The sequence below is a fragment of the Onychostruthus taczanowskii genome, unplaced genomic scaffold, assembly GCF_017590055.1.
Source record: "Onychostruthus taczanowskii isolate IOZ18803 unplaced genomic scaffold, ASM1759005v1 scaffold52, whole genome shotgun sequence".
NCBI lineage: Eukaryota > Metazoa > Chordata > Aves > Passeriformes > Passeridae > Onychostruthus > Onychostruthus taczanowskii.
In genome coordinates, this window is record NW_024502791.1 from 1580380 (window position 1) to 1594307 (window position 13928).

Consider the following 13928-nt stretch of genomic DNA (forward strand, 5'->3'; position numbering starts at 1 on the left):
CTAGTTTCCCACCCATCTTTTTTATAGTTTCCCACCCATTATTTTTATATGATAAGTTTTCTTGTATTGTGTTTTTCAAGTATTTCCCAGGAATCCTCATTAGCAATTGAGCTAAAGGTTAAAACAAAAGACACTGGTTCTGGAAAATTGATTATCATAAATAGTATTATCTTGATGAGTTCAATTGCAATATGCCAGTAATTTAAATGGTTACTGAATTCTCAAGCTAAAGAGGCAGAATGACATCTGAGGTTCTCAATCTCAATTTTTCTGGCACAGTGTGTTTTCTACTTCAGCAGCACTCCAAATTGATACAGCATATTGTATCACTGCAAACTGGAAAGCTAGTAGGTTAGACAGTGCAGCAACAGCTATCTTTCAACTGAAAAGTCCACAGAAACTTGCCATTATTCTTTCTATTAATTTCTCACTCTGAAAGCTAGGAATATCCTCTTTTTGACCATGATCAGAGTAACCACTGAAAGATAAAACCAGATTAATACTTAAAGAAAAAAAAAAAAAAATAAAAGAGAGGCAGGCAGGCTTTTTGCAAATTCCTTTCTTTATAACAGTCTGTTGGATATAATTCTTCCTGCAAGTGTCATTGTACTAAAAGAAAAAAAAATTAAATGTAACATTTCCTTCCATTACCAAAATGCAAGCATTTTCCCATGGATTTCTCCCTTACGTCCAGCAGAGGGTAGCAAAAGAACAGATTTGTGAACTCCAGAAAACATTAATGTCCACAGTTTTTCAAGAAGTAGTATATAATAAAATATGTTAAGATTGGAGTTTAAGTACACTACTCCTCACACAATCACCTTAAGAAGTTTCTGCTCATCATCAAGAACTTAAGTACACATTTACTAACCAAATGATCATCGAAATGAGGTACTTAGCATAGAAATTGAAGATACATATCCTATATCTACCAACTTCAATCTATAAGCTAAAAATTCTATGAAGAGAGACTAAAAAAATACAGATCTACTTCATGAAAAAATGTAGACCATTCTGTCTGGGGTGCACTACTTTAAGACTTCTATATCGGAATGGAAATTCAGCTTGGCGACTGATATCATCATGCACTTAGTGGATGAAGGAAGTTTTAGATGTTATACATCTAGTCTTTAATAAAGGCTTTGACACCATTTTCCACAGCATACTCCTGGAGAAACTTGCTGCTGATGGACGTCAGGAAAGTGACTGACAGCAGCTGAACATGAGCCAGCAGTGCCCAGGTGGCCGAGAAGGCCAGTGTCATCCTGGCCTGTATCAGCAACAGTGTGGCCAGCAGGAGCAGGGCAGGGATCACTCGCCTGAATCCGGCACTGGTGAGGCCACACTTCCAATCCTGTGTTCAGTTCTGGGGCTCTCAGTTCAGGAAGGACATTGAGGTGCTGGAGCATGTGCAAAGCAAGGCAACAAAACTGGTGAAGGGTCTGGAGCACAAGTCCTGTGAGGAGTGATTGAGAGAGCTGGGAGTGTTTAGCCTGAAGAAAAGGAGGCTCAGGGGTGACCTTAACACTCTCTACAACTGCCTGAAAGAAGGCTGTAGCCAGGTGGGAGTCAGTCTCTTTTCACAGGTAACAAGTGACACAATGAGAAGAAACGGCCTCAGCTTGTACCAGTGGAAGTTTAGATTGGATATGAGGAAAAAATTCCTCAAGGCAAGGGTTGCAAAGCATAGGAGGACGCTGCCCAGGGAAGTGGTATAATCACCATCTACAAGGTTACTGTAGGCCATTTCAGATAATTACACATATGCAATTTACTTCTAAGATGGTAAAGTGAGATGCAAGCTGCCAACAGGATATGTATTGAAGTCTAACCTAGTTTGGTTTTTTTGTGCTAATTTTCTTGAACTTTTAAATGCAAGAGGTTTTATCACATACGTTTCCTTAATCACTGCTTAAATAGCTATCCTTATCAATAAGTAACACAAGACTCATTTTTCTGCAGACTGAATATATCTTCTTACATTATTAAGATATTCAGAAAATTAAAATAGTTTAACAAAAATTTAGAAGCAAAAAAAAAAAAAAATTTCTGATTATGGTTAGTAGGTAACATTTCCCTAATAAGACCATCATTAGAGTATAGCAATTGTACATTTTCAAGGAACTGCATCCTTTCTTTTCAAATTTACAGCTGGTGGGTACATTCAATCAAAGTATTTAAAAAGATAAATTATTTGCTGCCTTTTTCCTCCTCCTTTAAGCTCATGACTTCTCTGTTAGTATACAGAAAGCCATGAGGTCATAAGAAGAGTCCTTACCCAAGTACAGGGAAGCAAAACTCGGTGCTCTTTAAAAGGGCTATTGGAACTTCACAGTATGCAATACATTCCAGCTGAAGGCAATTCCACTTAGGCCAATAAGTGCAGCTCAAAATACACGACAATAGATTTCCTGTTGAATTCTTTGAAGGCACAAAGGTCTACCTTGTTGGTCAATAAGTCAGTGTTCTTAGTTGATGAGCTTTGATCTTCCCTGTAGGAATTTTGTTTTGTGCTTAATTTTTAATGCAGGACTCCACCTACCTAAAAATCAACACTTAAAACATTTATTTTACCTTTAAGAGAAGAACAACAGAAAAAAAACCACAGCTGAAAACGTTGTCACTTGTTCCTTTAAGGTTTCAATATTTAAGAAGTGAATATGAATTTAAATTCATTGCAGAAAATATTTAAAGATGCCTTTGGTAGAAAACATTCATCAAGAATTGTTTACTCAATATGATTTTCTGCAATGACAAGTGTTCTACCAAGAAAGTCTTGGTCCAGATTGTACGCACATATAATAGATCTACTACAAAATCTATCAGTTGACAAATAAAATATTGAAACTTAGGAGGAAACTAGCTGGTTAGTGTAAAGAGCTTATTTACAAGACATTATTCTCAAAACTAGAGACTTCTCAACCATGGGTGTCACTCAACAGAGAGAAAAACTAAACCTGCAGTAACTAACTCTAGCAGCCAACTCTAGGAGGAGGTTGCTGTAAGGCCACCGTGATCTTTCAGTATTCTACTCCCTCACCTAGCACATCATCTGGCAATTTTTGCAGCTCCAGCAGATTTTCCACCAGAAATCTATTAAACCAAAATTCATAAGAAGATAGAAAAATTAAGACTTTAGATTTCCTGAAGGACAGTTAGTCTTCTTTTCACACTTATATAAACCTTTTCCTATCTGCTGTTTAAACACACGTCTCAAGCCAAGCTCACAATAAAAGTGGCATTCACCTGTTCAGCCATTTCTGCAAAACAGATGTTCAATATTTTGTTCATCAAGTACACAGAATTCCAGCCTAACTAGAAGGTTCCATCCCTCAAAAATGAAATTGCTCTGTATCAGTGCTTGTTGAGATTAATAGCAACAGTCAAAAAGCCTTACTTCAAGTTCCTTTAAAAGTCTCTTTTCTCGTTCAGTGCTGCATTTAAGTTCATTGGCCTGGCATCTCAGCGCCTCATTACAGCCACTGTGTTCCACCTCCACATCTCTCAATTTCTTGCGTATATTTAGCAGTTCATTATTCTGCTCCTAGAAAAGAAATAAGGCATTAAGAGTTACTTTTGCTAAGATAAAGTAAAAGGATCAAAACAGGAAAAACTGCATCAGAACAGATTAATAAAATCCAACGCATTGGCACACGCCAAGCATTTACCCAACAACAGACGTTCTTCATTCACCACCAGACAACATATGTTAGCACACAACTCACTACAAACATGACCTTCTGCAGTAATACTAAAATCAGAGCCAATTCTCCACAGGAAATTTTTCTCTAAAGAAGTACAAGGCTGCTCCTCCAATCTGTTCTCTCTCGCAGCTCAGTGGCAATGGTGGAGAGGGAAACAGTTACATGCATTTGATGAAATGACAGATGTTTTGCTTTGCTATTATTCTAACTGTTAGAAATTCAAATCAAATAATCAGACATTTGTTGAAAGTTACTCCCACAGAATAAATATTCTTAATTTCTACTATTCTGAGGACTTTTCTTAGAAACAGAATTATAAAATTAGTTACATGAACTATGAATTTATTGGAAAGATAAAATAACTAAGCTATTCCCTCCCACAATTTCTGCTTTTGGAAGTTGAACCAAGATACAGGTTGGTGCAATTACTAACACCATTGGACTCAGCAGCTCTGTGGAGTCCCTACTACAAAATCCTCATTCATGCCACACCAGACACGGAAGAAAGTAGCCAAATAATGAGCCCCCAGTCGCCTAGCACATATTTAAGCTGGGGATTCCAGAAGCCTTAAAGAAGAATAGCTTTGGTCTAGTGGACAGAAGTAAGCTTTTCCATAACTAGCATCAGAAACAAGTTACAAATCCAGTGACTTAGCTGGAAGACCTTTTGAAAGCCAATTACTTTCCGCACAAAACACAGAAAGATTACCTTAAGTCCTCCTGTTCATTTATTCCTATCGTTTATCATGGCTAGAGACATTTTGTGAAAATAAACCAGTTGGTCTACAAATTCTGCTATTACTCTAACATCACATAATCTTGTTCCTGAAAATTACTAATCATAAGGCATCTGCAGAGCAGGGAGAAGATGGAAAAGAAAATTAATTATTCATAAAGAATGATTCTTTGGAAGATTGAAATTTGACAGAACCATGTCTATACAAGAAGATCAAAGAAATATGAGTCTTTTCCAAAGTTTACAAAAAATTTTAGAAGTTTTATAATGACTGAAGGTAGAACGTTTTGGCCTCTTAAACACAACACTAAGGCATTCATGACTCCCTTATTAACGCCTAGTGCCACTCCATTATCATCAACTAGTAACTGAAAAAATTAATTAATTTTCTCTTTTTTCATGTGGAGGCATTAGGCATGATTTTTTGGCATTCTCTGAAAAGATAAAAAGGAGTATGCCTGTGAAACAAGTGAATTAAAAAACAGGAACCTCAGTAAATCAAAATATTTCAAAAACAGTCTACCCGGGTATGGATTAAATTTAAGGTAATCTTCTAAGTTTGCCTGTAATATCAAGACAATGGAGAGGTTTCTTCTCATCAGCATGCAAAAAAGATTACTTTTACTCAAATTTACAACTACTCTCATCTTCTCTATATTAGAAAGATATAAAAATATTTCTGTTCAGATTTATCTTCAACATATTAAGAGAAGTGAGCTGTGAAAAGTGCATATGAAATAAGTAATACATAGCTTCCTGGAAAAATACTACATCAAGACTTCAAGAAACTGACATGAATAATACATCAATCTTGTTAAACAAGTCAACATGACTTCAGAATCTTGAAATCTCTGAACTTTTCAGACATATTATAACTGTGTCAGACTGTTCCAGCAGCTACCTGCACTTGGAAGTTTCATAAAGAAACATACTTCACCATGCTAAAAAAGAAACACCTTCATATATATGTGTGTATCTGCACGTCATACAAATGCTCACTATACATATTTGCTTACCAAAAACATGGCTGGTTTGTTGGTTTAGAGTCTGCATAAACAACACAATTTCACAAACAGTCCAAGGAAAAAATGAGTGTTTCTGTGAAGGAATACTATATTCCGACTCACCACAAGATGATGCTATTGCACTTACTATTGAACTCCAACATCTTTTACTATGTACCAAACACAATGCTAAGCACACTCAATACAGCAGAACACAAAACTTTCTCTGTTAGAAAACAGAGAGGATTACTTTAACTCCATATCATAGAGACACATTTTAATAGATTAAACTGACTTAATTTCTATGCCTGCCTCAGCATTTTTATAGCTAATTTCAGACTTATAGTTCACAAAGTGCAGGTTTAGAACAAGGATTTGCCATCCATGCTTAGAATCTTGCTTCTACGTACATATTAAGACCACTTTATGTAGCTTTCATCTCATAACACAAAATAATTAAAACAGAACTGTAAATACAAACACTAAAGACTCAGACACATTTGAAGCTCTAGTTTACAAACCTAAACCCATCTGATATTTATCTGCCAAGTTAAATCAGTTAAGCTTTCAAACAACAACTAAGATAGTCAAGTCCAGATTTAACATTTATGTATGTATTTTTTATTTCCCAGAATTTTACAACTATATGTAACCATAACTAGGGTCATGGGCAAGAGAACACTACAAAAACAAAGCAGAAAAATGGAACTATTTGCAAGTGAACTAAATTCAAAAATTTTGCTATTCAAAGCACACTGATAGTTGACATCTAATAATGAATCACCTACTTTAGGAGAGGACAATTATATAGCTTTAGTACACCCTTCCAACCAAACCCCTGATTCTACAAATCACCGTCTACTTCCAAACCAACATACACTGACAGAGAATACACTGACCTGAGTAACCAACCCATGGTTCCTTTTAATCTGAGGAAAAACATCATTTCTAAGAGTATAGTATACTACTTAAAATATCATTATTTTCATACAGTATTAAATGCACTGAATAAACACTTCTAAACTCTATATACAAGAGATGAAAAGTCCATTCCAAACCCTCCTCAACTTAAGTGAGTCTACTGTTAGCCAGAACACAAAGCCACAGTACCACTCTTAGCCTGCTTTACCTGGCAACTTAACAAGAAAACTGTGTCTAAGAGTAAGTTTCCTAATAGCCTAAACCTAATCTTAGTTTTTCAAGCATTGACTTTCAATGAAAACTGACTCATGTTTCTGTTTTTTTTGGTTTGAGAAGAACCTTAGGGTATCACCTGTCTATGAATTCACATATTCTCCTCTGAAACCTTCTCTTTCTCTTGTTTGTTTTTTTTTTTTTTAACTATACCCTTACAGTTCTCCCAATTAGTCTCTCACAATAGTGTTCAACATATCAACACAATTATTGAGGGGATGAGGGAATTTCCTTTTTATCCTTCATTCAGAGAAAATCAAATCAATGGGATCCTTTTCCATCATCAGGTCTCTTCATCATTAAGATAAACAGCACAATGCAACCCCTTTTGCAGTCCATGCACAGAAACATTATTCATCCACACACAACCAGATTTCTACTACAGGTGTCAATACTGCACGACTCCTTCCAGATCTTGCCTTCAAACAGCTGAAGAGTCAGTACACAGTACTTCTGAAATACATGTAATTCAGGGAGTGTCTCTGCCCCGGTTTTTTTTGCGAGCTGCTTCTACAGGTGGCATATAGAATTCGAGCAACAGCACCATAAGATAGTACAACAGGTAGGTTTGCTGTCAGAATTTGGCTATCAAGCTGCCAAGTAAATTTAGTGTCATTTGGGAAGACTGATACTGTCCCAGGCTTGGAGCTGACCAGCTTGGAAGAAAGTAACCAGAAAATTTTCTACTGCTTGACCAATGCCCATCCCAACTGAGACAAGTCTGTCACATCTTAGAAGGCACTACAAAGGAAGGAAATATATTAAAAAGTTAATCTTTTAGCAGCAATCTGTTCTCTGCATACATCATGCAATTCAAATGTCTATCAGCCTTAACAGAGCCACTGCATACACTTCTTTTTATGAAGAATAACTACAGCTGAACACATTCTGTTTTTTCATCAAATAGTATTCTTACATAGGTAAGATACAACATATGCAACTTGTCATTTAAAAAGACAAAAGTATAATTGAAGTACAGTGGTGTAATTCCATGTGTCCCTGTGGAGCAGGCAAAAGTTAGGTATGTTCTAGGTATGTTCACTCAGCACTTCCACCCTAACAGTACATGATTTCTTCTAAACATATTTCAGTTTAGAATAGCTTGACTGTCTAAAAAAGGCGTAAAAACAAGTTTGTACTTTTATTACTTTTTACACATTTAACACCCAAAGGATATACAAATATCAGTATAAATCAGGAAATACGATGAAATTAATTACTAAATAACAAAAGCCCCACACTCTAGAACAGATTATAATGCCATCTCTTAGTATTAGGTGATTTTTATCTAACCAAACAGCAGAATTTCCAGCAATGCTTACTTTTCTTATGCGGTATGAAGTGAGTAACAATACAATGCACAGCTTGAAATACCCTGAAAGTATGTGGTCTCCGTATTATACAAACTGTTTTCAAATTCACAGGCTATTTGATGTCATACTGGGGGACCTAACAGGGAAATTGAATCAGTGAGTATTAGGTGCCCTGATTTTACTGACTCAGTATCACACGACAGTGCAAACAGACTGTGCACTGTTAACTTGGTTTAGGCATTTACCATCAAAATCAGCCATAACACATTTCATCAAAGCAAGAAAGACTGTGACATGCCAAGTGTAACTTAATAAGGATATGTTCTTCAGAAATACTCTGCAGCGTTTAGCTACTTGGAGGATTTTTTCCTACATCAGAAAGACCTCAATCCACTACACACTTCACACCAAAAAAGTGCCAGCCATTATCTCATGTAACTTTCCAACTATTAATACACCATTCCAGTAAAATAGTTTCTACTTCGTTTCTTTCTTTAAGAAGGAATATATATTCATTGTTATAAATTCTGCTGATTATCATCCTTCACCTTAGCAAGTCTTTGCTGTTCTTCTTCCCACTTCTGTTGAGCATTATGAAATGTTTTCTCAGTCTCTGTCACTTTCTGCTGAAGGTTTTCATTGAGTACTATTTTTTACAGAAAAAGAGAAAGAAAAAAGGTAGAAGCATAATGGCAAAACATATCCAGAAAAAAACCCCAAACACATAATGATCATCAGTTCTTCTGTGTATTTTGATACCCTGTGGAACATTGCAACATTAACTCTCCAGCACTGGAGAGCACCAACTTCACTAAGAAGAAACCAGCAAATTTTGTGTTCCTATCACATCTTTCCCACAAGAACATAGGAATATTTGAGAGATTTTAAAAATTAAAACACTTTTTTTTTCTCTTGGAAATGGATAAAAACCTGAGATAATTCTTTGTAGGTCCCTTCTGAATCAGCATATTCTGTGATTCTGTGAAATTACATCTTTATAGAATGGAGAACTTAATTTCAGATTTCTACATTTTGCCAGATTACTTTCAAATAATCTGGCAAATAATCTGAAATAATATTTCATTTTTGATAAAGGTATTAGTCTGTATCAAATAAATTTGAGCTTAAATGACAGTTAAGATAGGCACCTGTTCCATGAAAGAGACTGTAGATAAACCTAAGGCAGGTTGGATTAACTGCTCCTCAAGATTTTTAAATCTTGGGCCCATAAATGACCTGAGATGGGCAACATTGTATACACAGTTCTGTGAAAGCTTAAATGCCACAGAAACCTTCATAACCTGTAAGCATAACCTTCCTAACCTTTACTGCAGAAAATATTTTACAACAGCTTTTCATTTTACTGAATACAACTAGCTGCATTGGCACTTAAGTCATCACCACTTTGCAACAGGATTTTATTTCAAATCCATCCCAGTTTTCTGATATTTCTTCCTAGTCAGAAAATAATTAAATGAAGAGAGAACATTAAGATGGCACAGAGAATCAGTGGACACAATGACAGGAAAGGACTGCCAGATGGCAGAAAATCAACCCTGAAAAAGAATAGCAGAAAAAAATCTGGAGCAAACACTGAAGGCACTAATGAAGCATTCTGTCTGAGGAGATATGCTGGGGTCATACCAAAGCACCATGTGAAGTGAGAAAGGCTCCAACTGGCACAGCAAAATAAGCAGAAAATTAATAATTGCTAAAAAATTAAACAGCAAAATTTTAATATGGTTTCTTTGGCACTTGTCACAGACTTAAAAAATTTGAGAAATTTTAGCCAATGGAGTTTGTTGCAAATTGACAGACTGCAAATTATTGACTATGGTATTGAAAGAAACTAACACACAGGTGCATTTAAGAAGACATCCCCTGCTTCTGTAAAGCCTCTCCTATCCCCTTTTTGTTCTCCAGTCCCCTCACCACAGCCTCACAGCCCAATCCATTCAGGAAAGTGACAGGCAGCCCAGCAGACTAGGTTCACTGTGCTGTGGTTCCATCAGCATCAGTCCCTCTTGAGTCCTGCCTCTCAGTACCTGCATGGCATGACTCTTATACTGGCAAGGAAACCAGCACACATGGAAAGAAACATGACTGTGCTCTAGATGAGAAACTACCAATTCAAATCTTCCATTTGTAATCACAGATAAATTTCCAAAGTGGGAAAAAATGCCTTCTTCCAGATTACAATCTGTAAAATTAATTATTTTTTATGTGTTTGCAATCCCTAAGATTTTTGATGATTCATGTGTTCTCCAAAGGAGTGAAAGTTCAGCTTTCCAAACACCTTAAAATTACTTGTTACTTTAAGTACTTGCAAGATCCAGACTCTGTTTCAGTTATTGGAAGGTTAAAATTTTCAAGGACTACTTCAAACTCTTCACTGAATATCAACAGCTCATCAAACTCACAGATGCATCTCCTGTACTAGATTAAATATAGTAGTTTAGGTAACTAAAAATGCACCTCATTTCCCTATAACAACGAGAAATCCCTATCTTTGAGGAGTATAAAGGAAATCTGAGTTTCTGAATACAAAAGTAGCAGGAAATAAAAAGCCTAGGTAAAAACCTTCTCTTCCATATACTATTGTCACAACACACATTACTATAAAAAAAAGAAACAAAAACAATGAGAAGAAAATAAACCAGACATGAACAATAAAAAGCTTGAAACATTTGAAAATATGAAAGGAAATACCCGTATGATGTGAACTTCCAGAAAAAAAGCTGCTGGAAATGGTGCAAACAAATAAGCAGGAGTTAATTTTTTCTGTTCTTTTTTCTTCCTTTTTTTTTTTTTTTTTCCTTCTGAAATGGAACAGGAAGAACTACTGGACACAGGGATAACCTGGATGTGAAGATGGCCACCATGATTACAGTTCCACACACAGGCAGCACTGAAGGAAGAAATAACAGAAGGTGATGGGAAAGAGGAAAGAAGGGTTGGAAGGGTTAGCCAGTTAGTTCTAATCCACATGAGACAGTAAGAATTTTGTGAACTCTTACGAGTTTTCAAAAGCAGATGGGTAAGAGATGGGAAGATAAGACAGATTCAAGAAAAACAGCAATAAAATAGAAAATGTAATTAAGTCTCTGCTTCCAACTTACCTTAATGACATGAAACAGAAATTAGCTTTTATTCTATCTTTACTTCTTTGAAACCTACCTTGCAGTTCCACAAGTTTGTTTTTTGCATCGCTTAATTCTTCTTCTGCAGTACACATTTTCAGATGGGCATCTTTTCTGGCAACTGCCAATTCATACTCCAGACCTTGTCGAATGGCCTCTCCTCTCTCAAATTCTGACCTTAATTTGATTATCTGTTTTTCATAGTTGGACACCTAGAAAATAAATTTCACAAAACTGCTAACAATGTTCCCTTGAAGAAGTTCAACATGTTAGAGAAATACACCTACAGAATACTTTTAAAAGTACTTGGAATCGCAACTGCCATCTTATTCCAGTCGAATTTGAAATACAATCTTGCAACTGCATGTTTATGCACATTTTGATAATTCACTGGTTTTTGTGAACTGATCGTTTTCCTAGATGAATTTCATGTACCTTAAACATATCCCTCAATTTTTCAAAAATATACTACCTTAAAAAATTTGCCATATATTACTGGTATCTTCCTGTACCTCAGAGGAAAAAAATGCCATAAGAGAAACATTTTATTCCAGACAACTTTCTGGTAACATTCAGAACAGTTATATTGGGATGCTAGATATCAGATATCTAGTAACTCACAAATATACATACAAGCATAAAATTCAGTCCAATAGAGCTCAGTAGTCAGATGCCTTTAATGTTAACACACAGCAAACTAAGAATAGAAAACACTTCCAAAAGGGATATTATACAGGTTGAGAAACAATCTTTGCTGCCAAAAACTAGATTCAGAAAACCAAGTTCAAGATATTTCTACACAAGAAGATGGAAAGTAAAATACACATTCCTTCAGAACAACTACAAAGTAGTAATATTCTTGTTAATGAGAACTTCATACATGGGAAATCACCCACATTACAAAGGATTTCCTTGATGTTGTTGCAGCAAACTAGTATTGAAATGAAGTAGCATTAAGAATATACTTAATATATTTAGTCCAAATATCAGTTCCCCCACTAAAAAATACAGGAAAAGATGGGTGCTGAGATATAATCAATTTCAGTATATTGCTGCTAGGCACACTTCCCACATTTGCTAATGCCAATCCGGCAGTTGATAATCTGGTTTAAACTAAACTGCTGAAGAAGTATTATTACTTCTATAGGTAGCAATTCTGCTCTAAGCAATCTCCCATGAGAAGCTGATGTGGGTGCTCATTCATCTGGTTTTGGTTAAATACAGCCAATAAAACAAGTTTGTTGTTCCACGTACATTTATTATCTGGGTAGGTATCCAAATTAAGAGATGCCTGCTTCTCCCACACTGACTTGTTCTTGCACTTCAGTTACATTGTTATTTTCCCATTGGTTTATCAACTGTAGTCATTGCAAAAAATGGATCTATGGAACTATCTGGATTAAAACAAACAAACAAACAAACAATCTCTTACATTGAGCTTGGGGTGCACAAGATTCTTCTGCCTTTTGGTGTTGAGTCACCTACCACACCTTTAACTATTAACAGTGACAACAGAAGTGCTAACAGTATCTATGAACAGGTATGAGAGGTCTGTACAGTGACACCTTTCCTCATATTTTCCAGTTACGGACTGTGCTTTTGATCCATCATTTGCAAACATTTCTTCAATGAAAGAAAGATTACATTTATTCCAGGAGTAAAATAAGGCAAATGAAAAAGAAGTCCTTACTTCTTGATTGTGTTGAATAGTTAAGTCCAAATTTTCTTCTTTAGCTTGAAGAAGTTTCCATTTCAGACCCAAAACAGCATCCAACTCCGATTTACTGCTCTTCTGTAGTAACTCAAATTCCTCATTATGTAATCTGCAAAAGAGTATTGTTTTAAAGAAAACCTAAGCATTTCTTGTAAGTTTTAATGTTCCCTTATTTCAATTATCAGATTGTCGGTCCAAAGCTCTATACATTCACTTAAGTAAAAGCCATGCCTACTGTTGCTTATTATGCAAACTGTGAGAGACGTAGAAGCAGGAACTTATATTAGATATGCACTTTTAATTTCCCTAAGTCGATTTAAGCATGTTTTTCATTGTTTTTATAATTGATCCAATAAACTTCCAGGATGGTTAAAAACATCATTTCGATAATATATATTAAAATGACTAGCAAGTTTCTGTCTGTCTCTTCAGTAAGGCTCATTTTTTAACATGGATTACTGTCTCAAAAACATAACTGTCATAAAACAAATGTATAAATGTGGAAAAAATCTCTCTTCCATATTTTGTTTTTAAAAATATATCTAAGATACAGATAAACAATTATTCACAAAAAAAAATACAAACTAAAGGTGTAGCCCTTTAAAATAATCTGTTATGTTATTTCCACTACTTTTTCAACCAAAAGAAAATCTACTTGGCAGGTAACAGGATATACCTCTGAGCATCACAGGCAATAGCAAAATAATCAAAACAAGCTTTTATGTAGAGAGTGAAAAATTAGTATAAAAATACATATTTAATTTACCAGCTTAATAATCTAGCAATCAATTATTATAACTTCGAAGTGGACAACTCAAAGTATTTCAGGAGCTGAAACTCAGTCTTCACATTATTTGATATACGTCATTTTTCAAATTATTAAAGCTATGTAACAATGGCTCTATTAATCAGTTGCTCCACACAAAAGTGAAAGCCATCAGGGCCCCTAAATATGAATTAAACTGTAAAAAGAAACATGATTAAACTAAACAAAGTTGGCATCATTTCATACAGAGCTGAAAATACTAAAATAGCTTACCTTGGTCTACAGGAAGTCTTAAGTATTAATTACAGACAGTTTAATAAATTCCAGTATTACTGGGTTTTTCTAAATAAAAAAAAT

General features: G+C 35.3%; 1 protein-coding gene across 1 annotated transcript in view; it reads right to left on the bottom strand.

The window, feature by feature from the left end:
* Positions 1-13928, bottom strand: part of CCDC171 (coiled-coil domain containing 171) — a 145273-nt gene that overhangs the window by 125206 nt on the left and 6139 nt on the right. The window contains 4 exon segments of the mRNA XM_041416474.1: positions 3398-3544; positions 8500-8597; positions 11129-11303; positions 12782-12914. Coding sequence (XP_041272408.1) covers positions 3398-3544; positions 8500-8597; positions 11129-11303; positions 12782-12914 — 553 coding nt within the window.